The sequence below is a fragment of the Heloderma suspectum genome, chromosome 10 (assembly GCF_057233095.1).
Source record: "Heloderma suspectum isolate Gila_16-S chromosome 10, 16-S_ref, whole genome shotgun sequence".
In the NCBI taxonomy this organism is placed as follows: domain Eukaryota; kingdom Metazoa; phylum Chordata; class Lepidosauria; order Squamata; family Helodermatidae; genus Heloderma; species Heloderma suspectum.
In genome coordinates this window covers 21,153,085-21,172,128 of record NC_139467.1, presented here as the reverse complement: position 1 = coordinate 21,172,128, position 19,044 = coordinate 21,153,085, and the positions used below count along the sequence as shown (strand labels likewise).

General features: G+C 49.2%; 1 protein-coding gene across 7 annotated transcripts; it reads right to left on the bottom strand.

The window, feature by feature from the left end:
* Positions 1–584: 584 nt before the first annotated feature.
* On the bottom strand, positions 585–14,836 carry LIN37 (lin-37 DREAM MuvB core complex component). Of its 7 annotated transcripts, none has more exons than XM_084815470.1 (10): positions 14,681–14,836; positions 12,743–12,797; positions 11,759–11,834; positions 10,565–10,615; positions 7,770–7,799; positions 5,719–5,804; positions 3,961–4,127; positions 2,987–3,136; positions 971–1,044; positions 585–810 (listed from the first exon to the last, which is right to left on the bottom strand). In XM_084815470.1, exons 1-10 carry the CDS (start codon positions 14,753–14,755, stop codon positions 729–731), a joined length of 846 nt encoding a protein of 281 aa, XP_084671596.1. In that variant the 5' UTR covers positions 14,756–14,836; the 3' UTR covers positions 585–728. The 7 variants fall into 7 exon arrangements, with proteins under 7 accessions (XP_084671596.1, XP_084671594.1, XP_084671590.1 ...); XM_084815468.1 differs by having other exon boundaries at positions 10,565–10,719; positions 14,407–14,746; XM_084815464.1 differs by having other exon boundaries at positions 14,407–14,746.
* Between the last annotated feature and the right edge of the window lie 4,208 nt (positions 14,837–19,044).

The window sequence follows — 19,044 nt, the reverse complement described above, 5'->3', positions numbered from 1 at the left end:
ATACGTGGTTCTTCCCCCTCCCTTTCTCTTCACAACAACCCTGTGAGGTAGGTTTGGCCAGAAGATCATAACTGGCCCAAAGTCCCCCAGTGAACATCACGTCTGAGTGGAAATCTTCCCAGTCCCAGTCTGCTGCTCTAACCACTATACCATGTCGGCTACCTTTGACATCGGAGTCTCCAGCATCTGGGACCTGGGGCACCGTTTTGCATCCACCCCGTGCGTCTGTGATTGCAACCCAGCAAAAGTGAACTATCTACAGGACAGGAAGGGTGCCTGCTGCCACCCCCGCCCCTGTACACATCCCTTTGCCTCCTCGAGAAATTCTGAACTTCAGGAACACCCAGAGCAATGCAAAAGAAAGACTCTTTCCCTCAAACTCTGGTTGACCGCAAGCAACAGCTGCCTTTCCATGAGGTTCCAGCATGGGGGTACGCTGGATGTGCACGCACAAATGCACACCCACCCGCGGGTAGATATCACATTGCGCCATCCTGGTCCATCTCAGAATGGGGGGTCAGGACCCACCCACCAGGGCCTGAGAAATCTTGCAGGCTGGATGGATACAGACACACGCGCTCCCATACTCCACATACTTCATTTATTGCTACACAAAGCCAGCAGCAGTGACACCAACCCACGAGGCGGACGACTCTTGGAGCGCATGAGGCTCAGAGCACCAGAGGGCTGCCACAGGACTTCAGCTGTCGACTGGAGCACCCTGCCCCTCACTGCCGCTCGTACATCTCCTTCAGGATCTTCATGCTCTCAGCATAGCGCAACTGATTCTTGTGCGAAGCCTCTTTCCACCTGTGAACGGGGGAGCCCACATGTCAGCCGGGGTCGTCTTTGCACCACACCTCCCTCAAAGCAGTCGTTTCCCCACTACCGCCACTCCTCTCGCACGGTGCGAGCGTCTTGACTTCCTGCCTCCAGCCCCAAGGGTTACTTCCTGTTCCCAGCATCCTACCTCTGTCGGATCTTCTTCCACCGTTCCATGTTCTTGTAGATGAGGCTGGACATCGACGGCACTGCTTCAGGAGCCTGGGGTGGGGTGGGGTGGGGGAGCGAGAGAAGAAATCAGCACTTGGCTGGTCCTACAGGGCAAAAAACAATGCCTGACATCCAGATGCAGCAAGTCAACTCAAAAAACTATCCAAACGGCCTGAACAGCAACAAAACCCTGAAATGTATACGTTGGTTCAGCCTCCCACAAGCTGGTGCCCTCCAGATGTTTTGGATTACAACACCCAGCATTGCTGACCATTGGCCATGCTGGCAGGGGCTAATGGGAGTTGAAGTCCAAAACATCTAGAGGGCACCAGGTTGGGGAAGGCTGGTTTGTTGGGGGAGCTGGGAGGGGGAGGGCAGAGCAACGGCAAGATTGGGGAGGGACTGGAACTCACTGGTAGAGCACCTGCTTTGCAAGCAGAAGATCCCGGGTTCGAATCCCCGGCTTCTCCAGGTAGGGCTAGGAAAGACTCCTGCCTGAAATGCCGGAGAGCTGCTGCCAGTCAGTGTTGGCAATGCTGGGCTAGATGGACCAAGGGTCTAACTTGGTGTCAGCTTCCTGTGGTCCTGTTTAAGGGATGGAGCTCAGTGGGAGAGCACCTGCTTTGCATGCAGAAGGCCCCAGGTTCGATCCCCGGCATCTTCAGGTAGGGCTGGAAAAATTCCTGCCTGAAACTTTGGAGAGCTGCTGCCTTTCAGTGTCGACAATACTGGGGTAGGTGAACCCATGTTCTGATTTGTGATAAGGCAGCTTCCTACGTTGCTAAGATAGATTGCTGGAAATCCCTACACAATATCTTCCCTACACAAATAGAAGTTGACATGCCTCTCTGAACGAAAAAAATGCATTGTGCTCTATCTGTGATTGGCTGGTTCCTACACTGTGTCTGTCTGCGTGAGCGTGTAGCCAGGGGTGGTTGGGAGCGCTTTTGCGGTGCACGGAGAAGTGGTTGTGTGCTCTGGCCTGAAAGACAGGCTCTCACTGCCTCAGTGGACAACTATGGCCCACAAAAGAGAAAGCAGGGCCTCATCTTGAAAGGAGAGGATTTCAGAGCACATCAATATGCCGCACACTTTTACAACAAGACCAGCTTCCTTGTAACGGTTCCTCTTCCCATTTCTGGGGGCCTGGGAAACTGTAGTTATTCATTCCAGTGAGGAAGCCATATTGGTTGCAGGAAAAAAGAAGTCTTGGGGTCCCTTGTGTCAGGAGCACCCTAGCTGCCTCTTGAAGTCCCCTCCAGTAGCCAAAACACAACGCAGACAAAAGGGATTCTTTCCAAGGCTTTATTCCTTTACAGCTTAATGACTCTTTCAGATGCTAATTGCCAGCGACTAAGCAAGGAACTGCAATGGGTATCTTAGCAGAGTAACCTAAGCTCCATGTATGCAGTTGGTCCCTGTTTGAAGGAGGGGGGGGGGAGCCCTGAAACTTATGGGCTAGGAGGGGAGGCTCCCCCCGCTTACCCATGGGGCATCGGCACGCAGCTGTTGCCATAGCGTCAAGCGGGCTGAGCACCTCATCTCCGCGCCCTCCACCTTGCGTCTCTCTCTGCACCGGCGCCTTGCATCTAGCAACAACTGATCGCCCGCTCTTTCGCTGCCAGGGTCACTATCTCTCTCAGGAATGCAAGCGGGGGGAAATCTCCCTGCAGCTGCGACTCTGAGAGACGAGTGGGCTCCTCTCCCACAGGGTGTAGCTCTTCCTCAGAATCAGAGCTGCTCTGGGGCTCTACGGGCTCAGTTCCAACCCTGACACCTTGTGGGCTAACAAATTTATTATGACATAAGCTTCCATGGGTACAGCCTACTTTGACAAGGGAGGATGACAGTTCATATATCTGATGAGAAATATCTACAAATGGATATTGCAGGGGTGGGGTGGGGGTCTTCAAGGTGGCTCCAATTTGGCACCCGAGGCTACCCAGACTCCTTTTCTTCCTCCCCGTGCCCCCCAGCTCTAGAGTGTTCTGACCGGGTCAATGGCTGCTTTTGTCTCCTCCCCGAGCTCTAGCGAGGATGGGATGCGCAGGTTCACGGGCTCCCCTGCAGCGTTTGTCTGGCAGGACGTCGGAGGGGGCAGCTTGTACACATCCTGGCTCTTCCCGTTCAGTCCCTCAGACCCCTAGGATCAAAAATGTTTGGAGAGATAAGGCCAGAGGTTCAATCGCTGCTCAGCCCGTCAACTCCATGCGCGGCACGAGTCCTGCTAAAGTCCTTACTTTTCTACCCCGCTCTTCCCCGAGAAGAGCTCACAATGGTGTATGTTACCATCAGCCGTTACCACTAAGAGCCATTCCAGCAGGCTGGGCTGAGGGAGATGGGAGGGAGAGCAGGGCCATTCCACCGGCCCCGCTGAAGTCTTCCCTCCTGAAGGCTCCTCCTCCCTCAACCAGTGCCATTCCAGCAGGCTGTACGGAGGGAGATGAGAGGGACACCAGAGCCACTCCGCTAGCCCTGCTAAAACAATTATTTCCCCCACCCTCTTCCCTTCCTCATTCCTTCTTCCTTGTGTGTTGTGTCTTTTCAGATTGCAAGCCTGCGGGGCAGGGATTGTCTTGTTCAACTGATTATACATAAGCCACTCTGGGAGCCTTTTTGGCTGAGAAGAGGCATAAAATACTTCAGAGAATAAATAAACAAACATGCAGATTATAGCATGTTGTCTCCTCCCAACCCACCCAGGGAGGTAGATTAGGCCAAGACTATAGCCCTGTTACATCTAGCGTGGGTACTGCTACGCTTAGTCTCAGGCCTGCCCCCTCTCCCCACCCGCCCGGGATAATACTATTGGCCTACCTTGGAGGGCCGTTGTGAGAATGACCAAGATAACTTAGACAAGGGTTTTTAAGCCCTGAGCCAAAAGCGCTAAAGTATTATCAGGGCTCTGCTTCAGTTCCCATGGTTTAATAAAAGCCCTTTTCCAAGTGGAGGCCTCCTGTCTGGTACCTCTTCGTCCTCTGGGAGAGAAGGCAGGCGAGGGCTTGGAGATCGCTCCTGCTCCCGCATCATGGGACTGTTCCGCATCCAGGCCCGACAGATAGGGTAGAGTGGGGTGCTCTCGGAGAACTGCGCCAGGTCCACGCTCCGGTCAAACAGCTTGATGACATAGGTGTCTGCAGGGGGCAAGCTGGTTTGAGACACAGACCGACAAGGCTGTCCCTTACAAGCCATCCCGAAATAGACCAGGCCCTGGGGGGGGGGGGGGGGGGGCGGAATACCAAGTGTTTCATCCTTTCACACTGGGGGTCGGCAACTTGTGGCTCTCCATTTGTTTTGGCCTAGAACTCCCATCAGCCCTAGAACGGCCTCGCCAGTGGTGAGGGCTGATGTGGCACTCCAGATGTTTTGGTCTACAAGCTGCCCACCCCTTTTTCACACCCTCAAAGCCAGACGTTCCCAAGCTGGGCCGCTACAGATGTGTGGGGTTACACCTTCCATCAGCCTTGGCCAGCATGGCCAATGGTCTGGGATGATGGCAGTTGTAGTCCAAACCCACTGGAGAGACTGAAAGAACTTGGCATGTTTAGCCTTGAGAACAGAAAACTGAGGGGAGATAGGACAGCGCTCTTGAAGTACTTGAAAGGTTGTCAGAGAGGAAGACCAGGATTTCTTCTGGATCATCCAGAGTGCAGGACACAGAACAATGCGCTCAAGTTACAGGAAGCCAGATTCCGGCTGAACATCAGGAAAAACTTCCTGACTGTTAGAGCAATACGACAATGGAGCCAATTCCCTAGGGAGGTGGTGGGTTCTCCCACACTGGAAGCATTCAAGACGAGGCTGGACAGCCATCTCTTGGGGATGCTCTGACTTGGATTCCTGCATTGAGCAGGGGATGGTCCTAGAGGCCCCTTCCAACCCTACTATTCTATGATTCTATGAGAAGGCTGCTCGAAGCCAGCTGTCTCTGTTACAACGGAGCTGAAACACACAGATTTCTCCCTTTGAAACAAAAGGCCCCAAGGCCCAGTTACTCTGGAGGAAGCATATAAAACAGAGCCACTAACAGGGGTGGCAGCTTGTGGCCCTCCAGATGTTTTGGCCTGCAACTCCTTACCACTGGCTAGGCTGGCTGGGGCTGATGGGAGTTGTAGGCCCAAACATCTGTAGGGCCACAAGTTGCCCAGCCCTGTACTAAAATGATCAAGGACTTAGAGCACCAGCAGTGGGGATGATGGGGCTCATAGTCCAACACCTCTGGAAGGCATCAGGTTGAGGGAAAGCTGGGCCCATGAGGTTGGAGCTAAGAAGAGATTTCTGGGTGGCAGGGCAGGGGGAGAAAAAAAGAATATATGGGTAGGAAATGACCACGGCTCAGGGGCAGAGCACATGTTTTGCACGGCGAGGGTCCCAAGTTCGATCCCTGGCATCTCCCGACAATGCTGACCCTACAGACCCCTGCCCCAAAATGCAGTAGAGACACTAGCACAGGTCTCTTTCGGAGGAGATTAGAAGGAAATAACTCTTGCTAATGGCTACAGCTACCCCTGCCAAACAGAACCTCCGTCTTCAGAGGCTGGGCACAGAACCACAGGGGATGGCTACCAGAGTCATGCTGTGCCCTGTGCATTTTCTGCTAGCCACTGCCAAAGACACAGCACTGAACGGGAGCTCATTTTGTCTTTAAAAACGGCTCGTCGAAAGCTCAGCAGATCAGATCTTTGGCCGGACAGCCAGCGAGGCTCTTCTGACGCTTCCACTCACTCTGCTTCTGCTGTCCTCCCTCGGCGAGTCCGTCGTCTGTCTCCTTCCTCTTCTTGCGGCGGTGATGGGGGAAGCGGGTGGAGGGCCTGGGAACACAGGAGGAGGAGAAAAAGTGCAATGGGCTGCAAAACCTGCATTGAGCAGTGGGCTGGGTTAGCTGGGCTGCCAAGCTCCCTGTCAACTTTATGACTCTAGGAGTCACTGCGTAGGTCAGAGGTGCAGAACCCCTTTCAGCCCAAGGAACGGCTCAGGGGCCGCATTCCAGGGGTGGGTGGGGCCAAAGGCAAAAGGGGTGGGGCCAAAATGCTAGCACGTTTAAGCGTAAAGCTGTTACTGCCAGTAACTAAGCCTTAGGAGAGGCATTTCAACCTTTTAGAAGGTGAGGGGAAAACTACACAAAAGCCAGGAAGCCACCAAATGATAGGCGGTTGGGGGAAAGGGGCTGGAGCCTTCTGGGGACCCCTGGAACCTGAGGTTCTGGATCCCTAGGTTAAATACTGAGATTCCAAACTGGGCCCACCCTTTAAAATAACTAGGTAGGCCGGCTCCAGGCTGAATTCCACCCCTGGGCTCTTATGAAGTGACTGTTTCATTGAAGTATGAGTTTATGTACACAGTTGTTTTATGTAAGCCACTGGGATTTGCTCTTAAAGGAGGCCTAGAAACCATTCTAGGGAGTAGGGCCATCACCATTCTGTCCCAGTTATGAGCCTCCAGAGGCATTTCTCTAGGGGTCTTTTGGAGACAAGATTGGTGGTCAGGGAAAAGGGGGTGAGGCCAGGGGAAGGGGGGGTGCCCATCTGTGGAGCCCCAGAAGGCCGGATTGGGACCCCAGGCCAGAGGTTTTGCACTCCTGGCGTAGGCTCTGAAGACATTTAGAAGCCTCTCCCAATCGCCGGGGACAAAGGGCCAGGCCGAAGGGCCCTCAAGGCAGCCAAGAACGGAGGCCAATAACATCAGCTGGCCGTCATGCTACGAAGCACAAGTATTTGAAGTAACACGATCAAGATCCACAGGGGGGCGGAGGGGTGTATGGTTTTAGCCACCTCTGGACCGAAGCGCCAGCTCTTCAATGATTAAGCGTGGGCCCCCCACACATCGTTTTCTGGAGAGAGGGATGTTTCACAAAAACCTTTTGGACCCAAGCTGACCAAAGTATTCCAAAGAAAACAATGCACGGTCATTCACCTTAGTACAGTATGATCGCGTTGTAGAAGACGATTCTGGGCACACAGGATTTGGCTCCCATTGCGAATTTGGGCAGGCATGCTCCAGGGGGAGGGAGGAGTGGGGAGACACAATTCTGATTGGGACTGTGGCAAAAGGTTAAAGCCCCACTCCGCCCCTGCCATGGTCCCGATTTGCTTTGCTGCCTCCCCAACCCCACATTGGCAATTTGTTAAAGAAAAATCAAGTCTGCATGGGCAAACTACGCAACGAACGCCATGTCTCGTTTGGCCTACACTCTATCACTTTATCCTGTGTAGTGTGTGTGCTTTAAGTAAGTTAATAAACAAACAAACAGTAGGATCAGCAGTAGGGACACGAAACTAAGAATGGGACCTCACTCTCCTGGCTTTCTGTTTAAAACTACTATTATTTGGAGGAAACAACACAGCCAGAGTTGCGTGGCACCATAAAGACCAACTCATTTAAAGCTTATGCATAACTGTGTTTGTCTTTAACATATCTGCATGTGGTCACACTCCTACATTCCCCGTTAAAACAAAAAACCAGAATAGGTTCCAAATATTGTGCAGGCAAGAGAGAATAATGATTTGGCCACAGCAGTTCTCACTGCCGAAGAGAGAAGCCACCAATGAACTTGCCTCTTTGGCAGTGGGAACAGCCATGGGAAAACTTGCAAGTAAAGCTTCAGCTAAGCACACACAGACACAGTTCTTGTCCCTCACACATTTGCACGCCCCTTCTTTCGATCATGGCGAAAACGAGGGACGGCCAATGAGCAGAATGGGAAAAAAAGCCCATATCTGAAGTCTCCCATGCAATAGTTATCAATAGGTGGAGAAGAATGATAGAATAAACCATACCTCTTTCCAGTGGCAGTAGGAGAAGAGTCCCTGTAACCGCAAAGCAAGAGGGATTAGGAACCGCCCAGAATGCAACAGCCTCACCAGCAAGAAGAAAAACCTGCTCTCCAGGACAGCTGGTCCCAGAAAGTGGATTAACAAGTATTAGGGTTTGGGGCTGAAAGAACACTGCTCCCCCATAATCACCAGTAGAACTCGGCCCCATTTTTAAAGACCCCTACAGAAATGAACAAAGACCACTTTACAAATGAGTTTGTTTTTTTTTACTAGCCCTCTACATTTTTTTTTTTACAGCCTAGTAGCCAGATTTTGCAAATTATGTAGCTAGGGGTGGGGAACTTCTTTCAGCCCAAGGTTGAATTCTATTGCTCTCTGGGGCTGCATTCCAGTGGTGGGCGGAGCTGAAGGTAAAAAGGGAGGGGCCTTCTGGGACCAAAAAGGGGGTGGGGCCAGAAGAAGGGGAGTAGCCTTCTGGGGAAGCCCAGAGGGTCAGATTGGGATGCCAGGAGGTCCGGGCCTGAGGTTCCACACCTGTTTTAGGTCATTGAGGGAGGGCACAAAGGGCTTTGGGGTTCATTCCACAGGTTCCTCCATTTCCCCTGGCATGTTGGCAACAAAGGCAAAGAAAAGAGGCCCAGAGAAGCTGCAGGAAGCACAAGTCATTGTCTAAATTAGGGATGGGGAATGTGTGGCTCTCCAGATGTTGGCAGACTGTAGCTCCCATCAGGCTGAGCAAGCAGAGCCCTATCGTGAGGAATGATGGGAGTTGCAGGACAATCGCATCTAGAGGGCCACAAACCATTCTCCAATGAGGAGGTGGGCCTCTCTAAAAGGGAAACATCCCTTCTCACCCCATTTTCAGGATATGCCTTGCTTGGGCCAGAGTCTGACCTGCCCATTCCTATGTACCGTAATATAGGAGGGTGGTATAGGCAGCGGTAGGAGACTTAGGGTGCAATCCTATGCATCTTTAGACAGAAAAAAGTCCTACAACATCCAGCATGCCCCAGCCAGCCATGCTGGTTGGGGCATGCTGGGAGCCGGAATACTTTTTTCTGTCTGAACATGCATAGGATTGCACCCTTCTTTGTTGTTCATCCACCCAATCCTATACTGCTGGGTAAAAGATACTGGAGATAAACATGTAGGGGCTTAACTATCATCACCTGTATAAATGTGCCTGTGCGCCAAGATTAGCTTTGGAAGCCCTGCATGTAGGCCTGCCTGAAAGACCTGTTAGATTGGTGGGAACAAGATACAGGGCCTTTTTGGTGGCCCCCCCCCATTTGTGGAACTTCCTGAATGATCTGCCTATGGCCTTTTCAACAGAGGTTGTTACATCAGCTTATTTCAGCATGCATTTTCTGAAACATATGGTGTTCTGCCTGAAAGTGTTGGAAATGGTTCTTTAGTTAATATGTAAATGTTATATTTCTGGCTAGTGTATTACTTTAGACTTCTGCTTTGAGATCGCTGTTTCAGGGATGGAAGTCTAACTCAGGAAGATGGGAACCCCCTACAGATTATTTGAGGGAGGCCATGCCTATCAGTGTACCCTAACCCAGACTGGTACGATGTGCCACAGGCAGAAGTCAAGAACTAGAGATAGGTGCAGCACCAAGGGCTCAAGCACATAGTCTCATCCAAAGACTACACATCAAGCCATGAAACATATAACACACATTTACATAGCACATTATCAAGGAATTAAGCATTGGTAAAATGTCTTCTAAGAGAGGCTAGAAAGATGTACCCATTCTACATTTGGAGGACAACAGCGAAACTTAACTTCCCAAGTATTTCTTTTGTTTTCGGTTAGCCCCCAAACAATTAAACGGTGAAATCGGTGCTGCAGAACCTCTTTCAGCTTGAGGTCCTAATTCCACTTCGAAGAAGCTCTCAAAGGCCGCATTTCACTAAAGGCAAAAGGGGCGGAGGCAAGAAGAAAAGGGGCAGGGCCAAAACACAAGCAACGGCGTGGGGCGGGGCGTTGAATCTCTTAGTACCGGTAACGAAGCCTTAGGAGAGGCATTTCAACCTTTTAGAAGGTGAGGGGAAAACGACACAAAAGCCAGGAAGCCACCAAATGATAGGCGGTTGGGGGAAAGGGGCCGGAGCCTTCTGGGGACCCCTGGAACCTGAGGTTCTGGATCCCTAGGTTAAATAGTGAGATTCCAAACTGGGCCCACCCTTTAAAATAACTAGGTAGGCCAGCTCCAGGCTGAATTCCACCCCTGGGCTCTTATGAAGTGACTGTTTCATTGAAGTATGAGTTTATGTACACGGTTGTTTTACGTAAGCCCCCGTGTGAGGGGATTTGCCCTTAAAGGAGGTCTAGAAACCATTCTAAGAAATAGGGTCATCACCATTCTGTCCCAGTTATGAGCCTCCAGAGGCATTTCTCTAGGGCTTTTTTGGAGACAGGATGCTGGATTTGATCAGGGCTAGGGAACCCGTGGCTCTCCTGGTGTTGTCGGACTCTAACTCCCATCAGCCCCAGCCAGCATGGTCAATGGTCAGGAATTATGGGAGCTAGAGCAACATCCGGAGGGCCAAGTGTTCCCCACCCCAGACTACTTTGGATCTCAGCTTGATCCAGCAGGGAGATCTTTATTGCCAAGGTGGTGGGATCAGGAGACACCCCCCTTCTTCCCCCCAACATAGCTCGTGTATTATTACAACTACCCAGGGGCTGAGTCTTGGCAATAGGCCCTTCCCAGCTGTGAATGTCACATCGCGGTACAGTAAGCAAAGCAAAGGGGAAAGAGGCCACAGAATGCCAGGAAGCTCCTTACTTGCTGAGCCCATCCGACTGTGTCTTTCCAGAGTCCTCTTCCATCTGCTCCCTGCCGACATGAGTCAACAAAAGGGGAAACAGGATGTCAGCGGCCTTGTCCCAAAAAAACCTGGCTTCTCACCTGAAGGTTCTCGCCTGCCGAAGCTGCTCCTTCTTACAGAAGAAAGATCTAGTTGCAGAACATCAGCCCCCACAACATGACATCCAGGCCTTCCTTCCGTATGAGGCTAGATCAGTCCCATACAAGAAGTGACAAGCCTACAAAAACATAAAATTGGAAGGGACCTCAAAGGTCATCTAGCCCACCTCAGCCTCTGCTTGAAAACCGCTAACAAGGATAGCCCACCACAGTCCAAGGAAGTCTGTTGCACTGCAGAACGGCTTGTACCATCAGGAAAGTCTTCCTAACGTTTTGGCATAATCCCCTTTCTTGTAATTTGAACCCGCTGCTTTGGGTCCTACCCTCTGAGCAGCCTTCCCCAACCTGGTACTCTCTTGATATGTTGGACTACCATGCTTCCCAGCCAACAAGACTGGCCATACTGGCTAGGGATGATGGGAGTTGCAGTCCATCATATCCAGAGGGCACCGGTCTGGGAAGGCTGCTCTGGAGCAAGAGAAAACAAATTTGCTCCATCGTCTATTGAGGGATGTGGAATGTGAAGCCCTCCAGATACTGTCAGACTGCAACACCCACCATCCCTGACCATTGGCTATGCCTGCTAGGGTTGATGGGAGCTGCAGTCCAACAACATCTGGAGAGCTGCATGTTCCCCACCACTGATCTATGTGACAATCCTTCAGATACTGGAAGATAACTATCAGGGTCATTCTCTTTTTTATCATGAAATTTTATTGCGAAATGAAGTTAACAAAATAAAGGCACCAAAAAGAAGAAGGTACATAATAATAAAAAAACAAATTCACTTAGGCGGCAATCCTATGCAGGTTTAGACAGAAAAAAAGTCCTACAATTCCCAGCATGCCCCAGCCAGCCATGCTTGGTACTTGGTTGGAATTTGTTCAAAAGTTTGAAGAGCTTCAACGCAGGAAACAAATGGAAACCATAGTACCATAATATCATTCCTTGAGCTAGGATTCCTTGCTCGTAGCACTTGCTGCAGTCTCCTGTCCCAGAATTAAGCTTACACACTGCCCATGCCTGAACCCTGAAATGCCTGGTGATGCTTACCGATCAACATCGGTCTTCTCCAGCAGACACTGCAACACAGCTTCAAGGCGGTTCCGAGCATTGGCCGTCTCTAGATCTGGGGCAAGGCCCAGGAGGGGGAGAGAGTTGTTATTCTTGCAGAAAGCATGTGAACTTCCCTCCCCACCCCCACTTTTCAGAACACCACAGAATCTTTCCACTGGGTTGGACCAAGAAATCCAAGAAGCAGCCCTGCTTGCAGGGTGCTCCTGCTGGTAGAAGGGAGGCCATTTTTGCATTCCCACTACCTCTGTAGCCACCTGACCCCCCCACCCCACCCCCCAAAGTATGCTCCAGAGGGTTTGGGGACCCTCTACTATAGCATGGGATGTGATGCAAGGGCTGTAGGGGGAAGAGTGAAAATGAGCCACAGGTAGGGATGTACAGACTGTATAAAATCCACTCCATCTGTGTTTCACGGATTGTCAGGCACCTTTTGTTCCGTTGTCTGCCCACAGACGGATGCAAATATTTTTTGTCGTGCAGAAAAATATTCGTAAGTATTTACGTAAGTATTTACGTAATCTACCTTAGTATGTAATATTTAGCGTATTGTCCCCCATTCCATTCAACATTTCCTCAGCAGAAACGTATGTATTTTCCTACAAATTTATATGTGTAAATTTCGGGAAAGTAAAAAAAAAATCATCCGGAAGTCTACGGACTCCATACGGCTTGAGGGAGTTGCTCCACAGCGGATTCCGCAGATCGGATTCTTAGAAATCTGAGCTCATTTTAGTCTAACTCGAATTTCTCCAGCATCCCTAGCCACAGGTTTCCCAGGCCTGGGTTAGAGAAGACCAAAGCTGCACAGTGATAAGGTAATCTAGCAATGTGCTGAATGGCCCCTCTGGGTTACGAATTGCTTCGCTCAACTGCCTGCTCTGGGGAAGGTTTGTGCAAGTTACTCATATAACAACTACTTGCCCTTTAGATTTACGGCAGAAAGTTTCCTTGGCATCATACCTGGCTTTTCTATTTTCACTTTTGTATGCAGCATGTTTACCACAGACTCGGTTCCCTGCAAGAGAAAAAAAAATCCTCACATTTGCAATTTGGCACAGAAGCGTTCTAACCATATTGGTTGATGGGATGTACAAAACGGGTAAAGTGACATATTGTATAAATTAATTCATGTCATAGAACTAGGCAAGCTTTTGATTTACACAAGACGCTTTCCAGAAGAGTAGCTGTGTTACGCTACTATAGAAAAATAGACGAGAAGAGCTTGGGGGAACCTTAGAGACTTGCGACACCAGCTTCCCATGGGCTAGAAAGTTGGAGGATAGATCTAGATATGGCTAAAGATGTATTTTAAAATGTATTTTATACGTAGGATCCAAAATGCAAACAAAACATACAGGGCAATTTAATTTCCAGTGTTTTCATCAGCCCTCTTTCCCAACTTCATCATAACATGAAGAGGAGCTCTGTATAACTCAAAAGCCTGCACATTCACCATGCATCATCCTCAAATACTGGTCTTCAAAAGTGACAACAATGACAGCTTAGCATCCATGGACTAGAGTCTACTTTATCCGATGCATCAAGCATTAACAACATTTAGCAAATGCAGACAAGCAAATGAGATAGGTTTGACGTAGTTGAGTTAAAATGTTTCCGCTTCCACATTCCTCAACATCACAGATGAGGTTTGCATTTTCTCCCTTCCAAATCCCAACTGCTTTACTGAGAAAGATGGAAGACAATGCATTGAACTCAGGCATGGGAGGCCCGTGGCCCTCCAGATGTCGTTGAACTACAACTCCCATCCCCCCAACCATTGACCATAATGGCTAGGGCTGGTGGGAGTTGTAGTTCAACAACATTTGGAGGGCCATAAGTCCCCCACTCCTGGTTTAACTAAACAGCATCAAACCCATCTCTTCTTGGTAATTCACTTATTTACTGACATGGCAATTTAGTGCTTGACAGGATCCCTTTAGTATATAGACAAGCCTACTTGTTTGCAGCGCCCTTTAGATTGATCCTCTTGTACAAAGTTCAGTCATACATAGGGAGGGGCCATGGCTAAGTGACAGAGCACCTGCTTTGCATGCAGAAGGTCCCAGGTTCGATCCCCAGGTACGGCTGGAGAAATTCCTGCCTGAATCCCTAGAGAGCTGCCACAGCCAGTCAGTGCCGACCATACTGAGCTAGATAGATCAATGCTCTAACTTAACATAAGGCAGCTTCCTATGTGCCTAAATCGGCGGGGGGGGGGGGGAATAGGTAAACGCTGGGGCCAGAAAGGGATGAAATGCACCGGAAAGGGATAAAATGCACCAGAAAGGGATGAAATGCACCGGAAAGGGGTGACGTGCAAGAGGTGTAAAGCCCAGGATATTTCCATGCAAAGCTCAAGGTATCTTTTAATCAAATGTTATGATCTCGGATCCATTTGCATAGAAACGTCCCCGGCCACACCTTTTGCATTTCATGGCCTCCCGCCCCCGCCATTTGTAGAGCAATCCTGTACACATCTACTCAGAAGTAAGTGCCATTGAGTTCAGTGGGGCTTCCAGGCAGGCAGGCACAGAACTGCGGCCAGGAAGCCTGCCTACTCCGCTAGCCTTCACGCCTCCGATGTGAAGCGAGGCTCTCGTCTAGCAAAGCTCCGGCCACAATACCTGCGTGGGTGCCGCAAGGCCCTTCGTGGCGTTCGCCGTCGCAGGCCGAGAGGACCGGACCGCGCTTCCGTTTCTCTGACTTTGTTTGGCTTGGAAGCAGCTGCTCCAGCGGGACGAGAAGCCGGGCGGACCCCGCTTCTCCAAAAGAGCGAGCCCCAGCCCCAGCCCCAGCGGTGCTAGCGCTTGCCTGCTCGCCTCCCTCCCGGTCGTTCTCCCCGCCCTCGTGCAATCCCGGGCACCTCGAGCAAAAAAAAAAACAGTGCCCCAGGCTAGCCAGCTCTCTACCTCTCGCCCCTTCTCTGATCCCCGTTCGCACGAATGCAGAAAAACCGCCTCTGGTGCATTGCATGCTGGGAGTTGTAGGCACTTGCAGGAAGGTGGGACGCTTCGACCCAACAGCTGCAGCTGCTGCTTCTTGCGAATGGCGAGAGCGCAGCCATTTTGCGGGCTCAGAAGGTCTGGGTTTGCCTCATGGGAATTGTAGTTCTCCCTCTCCCTCCCTCCTCCTCCTCATGCTGTCCCTCCCTCAGCGGGAATCCGAAAGCCACAGTTGGGAAATAACCTTTATTAGGACCAAACAACATGCCACGAAAATGTGCACGTTTTCGAGTTCTCCAAAACTCTTCATCAAGATGGGCGGTGCAAAAAAAGCAAGGGATGGGGGGGGGGGGAGAGAGAGAGAGAGAGAAACAGAAAAGTCCACAAATTTGTCCAGATGCTGAAGCCACGAGGCCTGCAGCATCTTATCAACATCTGGTCAAACTTTTGGGCGTCTTTGTTGCTTCCCCCATCCCTGATTTTTGTATCACGGATCCTGGTGCAGAGATCCAGAGAACTTAAAAGCTTGCACATTTTTGGTGGAATGTTTGGTTGATCCTAAGAAAGGCATTGCCCAACTGTGGATTTTGGAATTTTTTCCCTCTTGGAGCAGCACAGCTATCTTTCTGTTTTGTTTTGTTTTCTATGAAAGTTTATTTTATTTTGATATAAGATTCACAAAATAAAGCCAACACAAAGAAAATAATAAATCAAAATCACTAAAGAAAGGAATTCACTAATTGTATATCTAATGAAAGTAAAAATACAAGTTCTCCAACATATAAAAGGAGCATGTGCAAGTGTATGTCATTTTGTGTGTTTGTGCATACTAAACGGATTTTTTTTTAAAAAAAAAATAATGCAAATGTAGTCTCTTTGACCAAACACTGTATTACATGCTGTAGGGGCCAAAGTCCAGAGTTTTGTGTAACATATATCCTATGGCTACCCTGTACTGCTGGCTGGACTTCTATGCCTTTAACAGCTGCATGATATGCAGAAAAACATTTCAATTTCACAGGACGTTCAGCTGTTGATCATTAGGCCACCATTCTTCAACAACAGATCTTCAAAGGGAGATTCCAGCCTGATATAGCTGAACAAGAATGGATCATCAAGTTTGATTCTATTAATTCAAGTCTCAGACCAAGACCAGGATTTCCTTTCCCACAACAGCTGGTAAACCAAAAGAGCAAAGCTAGGAAGATTGTGTTATCACCACTGAAGTTGTGAGTGGTACTATGTTTACTGTGAATACAGCTGAGTCCAGGATAGCCCAAACATTAGGGCTACCAGGAAAAGGGCCTTTTCTGCTGTGGCACCCTGGTTGTGGAGCTCCCTAGAGAAGTTCACCTGGTGCCTACACTGTACTCTTTCCAGCACCAGGTGAAGACTTTTTTTTATTTTCCCAGGAATGCTAGCATTTTAGCATTCTAGTCTTTTAACTGTGCTGTTTTAAATTTGTTACTGCATTTTAAGTCTCTGCATTGCTGTTAGGTTTTATCCTGGTTGTACTTTTATCCTGTAGTTTTAATGCTTATATATTTTATATTGTTTTTATGCTGTATGTGTGGTTTTAATTGTTGTGAACCACCCAGAGAGTTTCAGCTATTGGGCAGAAAAGAAATGTAATTAATAAAATAAATAAATTAGGCAGAGTGAGGCATTTGCCTCAGGTGGCAGATACTGGGAGGTGGCAGCAAGGTGCTGGAGGAGAGAGCTGTGGGTGCTATTCAGCCTTCCCTCCTCGCCTTAAATTATCCTCCTCCCCCTAAATATCATCTTTGGCTGATTTCGATATTGACCATCTGGTGATGTCCATGTGCAGAGTCGCCTCTTGTACTGTTGGAAAAGCATGTTTGCTATGATCAGCGTGTTCCCTTGGCAAAACTCTATTAGCCTTTGTCCTGCATCATTTTGTACACCAAGGCCATGCTTGCCTGTTATCCCGGTGATTTCTTGGCTTCCTACTTTGGCATTCCAATCCCCTATGATGAAAAGGACATTTTTTTTTTGGTGTTCTAGAAGGTGTTGTAGGTCTTCATAGAACTGATCAACCTCAGCTTCTTTGGCCTCAGTGGTTGGGGCATAGACTTGAATTACTGTGATGTTTAATGGTTTGCCTTGGATTCGTACTGAGATCATTCTATCGTTTTTGAGATTGTACCCCAGCACTGCTTTTCCCACCCTTTTATTGACTATGAGTGCTACTCCATTTCTTCTAAGGGATTCTTGCCCACAGTAGTAGATATGATGGTCACCTGAATTAAATTCGCCCATGCTTGTCCATTTCAGTTCACTGATTCCCAAGATGTCCATGTTCAATCTTGCCATCTCATGTTTGACCACCTCCAACTTACCTTGATTCATTGATCTTACATTCCAGGTTCCTAAACCATATTGTTCTTTACAGCATCGGACTTTCTTTTCACCACCAGACACATCCACAGCTGAGTGTCCTTTCGGCTTTGGCCCAGCCGCTTCACTCTTTCTGGCCCTACTTGGAAATTCCCTCTGCTCTTCCCCAGTAGTATATTGGACACCTTCCGACCTGAGGGGCTCATCTTCCGGCGTCATCTCTTTTAGCCTTGTGATACGTTTCATGGGGTTTTCTTGGCAGGAATACTGGAGTGGGTTGCCATTTCCTTCTCCAGTGGACCACATTTTGTCAGAACTCTCTGCCATGACCTGTCCATCTTGGGTGCCCCTGCACGGCATAGCTTATGGCTTCACTGAGTTACGCAAGCCCCTTTGCCACAACAAGGCAGTGATCCATGAAGGGGAAATGCCACATTGCCAGTGTTAAAATAAGATTTCAGTTGCTAGTCTGCTCAGCTTCTGTCCACAGGAGGTGTGGTGGACACCATCTTGTCCCTTCACCTCCGGCAGCAAAATGTCTCAAGATAGCCCTGTCGCACAGGATTGCATCCTGAATGCTGTCAGTGCATAATGTGCCCTGAAGCCCTGCTGAAAAAACATCCCACTCTCCAAGGGAGACTGAGTGAGGCAAAGCTGCCACCCTTTTGCTGTGATGCTTTGTATCTTCTTCCCACACCCCATCCTTGGCCATGCAGCCTAGTAAAAGTACAAGCTAACTACATCCTTGCCCCCAGCAGGAGAATACCAGGCAGGAGCAGTAGCACCAGTTTTGGATTGATACCTGTCTCTGCAGCTTTCAACCCCAGCTGGAAATTTTTGCTGATCCAGCCAGGAATAATTACAGGTGCTTCCACTGTGCTGCAGGGGTGTCTGGGGTGTTATTTATTTTAAGGGAGTTTCCCTTGTTGCAGAAGATAATGACATATCAATGTAATTAATTTCCACCTATGTTCCTCCCCCTCCCATGGCTCTACCATCCCACGGAATGCGGACAGCAACTCTAGGACATTGTGTGCTGAGTGAGCGCTTGCTTTGGTCATGCCCATGTGACTACAGTAAGGCATCTGCTGGAGAAGTTGCTTTATTGCAGGGTTCTCAAATGATTTATCTTGCCGTCTCAGTGGATGGGAAGAATAATGGTTCTCTGACATCCCTTTAAATACCTTGAAAATCGTTCTTGCTTATTATTTTCTAAACATACCAGTTTCTTGTGCAATCCAATCTTATGCATGTATGTCTACTCCAGTCCCAATGGGACTTGGCTCCAGGTAAGCATACATAAGATTGCAGCCGTACATAGCCCAGTCCTATGCGTGTTTACTCAGACCATGTAAAGTTCCCTAAGGAAAATAAAAGGTCTCAGAAAATAGTAAGCCATATGCTATTTCTCTAATTGCTGGAAAGTTGTGTGCATATCATACAAATCCATGTAGGTGTATATTTGAAAATAGAAAAAGTATTTTTTAAAAAAAAAATTCAGGTGCCTATGAGCACCACGTTGGAGACCCTCCTTTGCGGGCACCATGAGAGATGCCCCCGGGTGCCATGGCACCCCTGGGCACTACATTGGGGACCAGTGCTGTACACACTTACCTGGGAGTACGCCCCACTGAACTCAGTGGGCCTCACTTCTGGAAATGCATATTGTGACACTGTCCACCCTACTGCCTTTAATGGCGCTTACTCCCTAATAAGCATGCGTAGGATTGCAGCCTTGGAAAACCTGAACCCGCTTACTAGTGAGCAAGCCCCTATTGAATATAATAGGACTTGCTTCCAAATAAACATGCGCGTCCGCCAGCGTGCTTGCTGTTCTTCAGAATTGTTCGGCCCTGGCGCACATAGGCTTTTTTTGGCGACTATTTCAGGTACGTCTGCCGGCCTTTCTTTCTGCGAAAGTTCTTTCAAAAGTCCGACCCAGAGCATGACGGTATTTGTAGT

Bases quoted from the DNA above. Each gene is read 5' to 3' on its own strand.
- LIN37 (XM_084815470.1), bottom strand. From the start codon at position 14,755: ATGCAATGCACCAGAGGCGGTTTTTCTGCATTCGTGCGAACGGGGATC. The intron at 10,616-11,758 runs GTAAGCATCACC...TCATGTCGGCAG, and splicing joins GAGAAGACCGATGTTGATCG to GGAGCAGATGGAAGAGGACT. The intron at 5,805-7,769 runs GTATGGTTTATT...CTGTGTTCCCAG, and splicing joins CCTACTGCCACTGGAAAGAG to GCCCTCCACCCGCTTCCCCC.